This window comes from Rhagoletis pomonella, unplaced genomic scaffold, assembly GCF_013731165.1.
Source record: "Rhagoletis pomonella isolate Grant_MI unplaced genomic scaffold, Rhpom_1.0 Rhpom_scaffold_04274, whole genome shotgun sequence".
Lineage (NCBI taxonomy): Eukaryota > Metazoa > Arthropoda > Insecta > Diptera > Tephritidae > Rhagoletis > Rhagoletis pomonella.
The window spans coordinates 2,420-5,028 of NW_023462824.1; the positions used below are offsets into that span (position 1 = coordinate 2,420).

The 2,609-nt window shown below is 43.0% G+C and overlaps 1 protein-coding gene across 1 annotated transcript in view; it reads right to left on the bottom strand.

Annotated features, from left to right (window-relative positions):
- Positions 1-1,059: 1,059 nt before the first annotated feature.
- LOC118754633 (pre-mRNA-splicing factor syf1 homolog) overlaps positions 1,060-2,609 on the bottom strand; it is a 1,894-nt gene continuing 344 nt past the window's right edge. Inside the window, exons 2-3 of the mRNA XM_036489522.1 lie at positions 1,804-2,548; positions 1,060-1,737 (exon numbers count right to left, since the gene is read on the bottom strand). Coding sequence (XP_036345415.1) covers positions 1,192-1,737; positions 1,804-2,548 — 1,291 coding nt within the window. The 3' untranslated portion in view covers positions 1,060-1,191. The remainder of the gene's footprint in view (positions 1,738-1,803; positions 2,549-2,609) is intronic.

Genomic DNA, 2,609 nt, shown 5'->3' on the forward strand with positions numbered 1-2,609 from the left:
GGAGAGGGAGAACAGACTATAAAGCGTCACTCCGTGGCGGTAGATTTCGCGGCAAAGATTTTGGGGTTCCTTGCAGATAGTCGGTTAACTTATCGTTAGCGTTACGAAATTTGACGGATGATTGACGTCCACACAGATAGCTGGTTATCCACCGTTTCGTCCGCGCTGGAAGCGACAAGTCCAGGATGACTTGGCAGAGGGTCGCGTGGCTCACTGTGTCGAGTGCCTTCAACTGCGATTAGTACCGTCTTATCACAACGTCTACGTTGGTTCATACCTTCGCAAATCTGTGTGGTGTTGGCGGTCCATGTTGTGATGGTGCTGTGCATTTTCCGGAATCCATGTTGGTATTCGGCTAGCTTGAGGTGCTTCGTCAGACTGAGGAGTAGTAGTACTTCCATGGATTTCGCCACGGATAGGAGGATTTTGTCTTCCCGTTGGCTGCCTGAATTTTATAGCTGGTGAAATACCCTGACGAAGGATACGGGATAAATTGCCGGCATGATCAACCGCAAGAACATCGCTGTTAACCGTATCTTATTCACAACAGCGCTGAAATTACAAGACCTCAAAAACACTTTCGACTTTTTCCGCTTACCCCTCGGCCTGGACTGAGACTAACGGACATAAGACTATGGATTGTTGTTGTGGTTGTTGTAGCGGCTACAGACTATGGTCTACTAGGGCTGTATTTAATGCAAATATCAAACCAAATTTAAATATCATATCACACAACTATTATCCTCATTTCAAATCTATTTATCTATTTACCCTCCATAATTCTACATCTCGATTTTACCTAATAAAATTCCCGCAGTTCAAAACATCACCTATATGTGCGCTAAAGTGAATGCTACCAGCGGTTGTTATCGCCAAAAATATATATCCGGCTTAGAGGTAGAAGTTTGCGTTTGCGATTCACAGTTGGGTACGATGCCGTGCAATGACGCGCCGATCACGATACAAAAGTTTTTGAAAACTTGCCTTTTAACTCTATTACTAACCATTTTTGCCAGAGGTTTGGCTGCTGTGACACCATAGTTAATAAGTAAACAATAATTGCTGTTTTGGGCTTAAATACATTAATTTAAAAAATAATTATACAGTAGGTATATGCGTATCTAACTTGGTTATTCTTAGTAATGTTTTTATCTAGCATACAACTTTTCATGTGCTGCTAAATCGCTTCACTTAATCTACATCCTGCTCATCTTCATCTGTGGTTTTTTTCAAACTGCCAAACACCTTTGCCGGTATAGCCTGCTGCTCGATGCGTAATCTTTTTGCGGCTATAACATTTTCTTCATTCCCACCGTTTGTTGCGCCACCACCAGCATCAGCCTCGTCATCGTCTTCCTCATCTTCATCGCTCTCGCCAATATCAATTTCATCCGGATTGACCACCTTATCCTTTGCATTGCCTCCTTGTGTTTCGCCACGCACAAACATAATGTTTCCACTGGTTTGTGGTTTGAGTGTTTGTTGTTGTCGCGCTTGTTGCTCTGCTGCTGCCTTGGCTTCAAGCAAACGCATCGCATCACTACCGCCATCTGCGGCACTGCTTGCGCTCGTCTGATTAAGAAATTGTGCAGCCATCATATTCACTTGCGTATTGTAAGTGGCTTGCACTGAACGTTTGATGCGCAACATTTCACGCATTGTATCTTCATTACCATGACGCACCTCGAATTCTTTCCAAGTTTGCCAGAAATCAGCGGTTATGCGTGGATCACATACCTGTGTGAAAAGTAAAAGATATTTAAAATTGTATACATTAGGGAAAAGCTTTACAATAATACGCACCTGCGAACAATGCGCGTAAATAGCTCGCGCCCGATCGATTTCGCCAAGCTTAGTTTCCATCTCTGCAAACCGCACACACATAGGCCGCATGTTCTCTTCGGGCAATGCCTCAATAGCCTTCTCATAGATTTCACGTGTACGCGGTAGGCCATAGATTTCTGCTGCCTTCTTAATGAAAATGTTGTACATATCAAACATCTCCTCTGGCTTGACGGCACTAGTGGCGCGATCGTAAACGGCCATAGCATGGCGCGCTAAACCGTGCTCCTCTTCTAATTTCGCATACAGTAAGTAAAAGTACTTAGCATGCTCGGGTGGACAGTTTTCCAAGCATTGTTCGAAAAGATCGCGCGCACGCTCCAACTTTGTGCCGCCATAACGTTTGAGAAATTTCGTCAAATATGCATTCCAAATATCGTATACGTTTGGCCATTTGAAAAGCGCAATACCCTTTTCATAGGCGCGAAAAGCTTCTTCAAAATAGTTGTGCTCTTCCAAAAAGAGACCATAATTGATGATAATTTGAGGAGTACAAATTTTCAAATCAATAATACGATCGTAGACAGCTTTGCAGGTTTTGAATGTGCCAAAGGATTCCTCTAAATCGGCGTACATAGACCACACTTTTAAAGAACGATATAGCCGCATTTGCACTGTCTCAGTGTCGTCATGATAGGCAACTTTTCGTTTTGGCATGGCAGTAGCTTTTTGCATTAACCGTAAAGCACCCTCGAAGTTCTCCTGTCTTTAAAGAGATGAAAAAAACATTTGGTTAACATAAAACTTGTAATCGAATAGTGTATTCG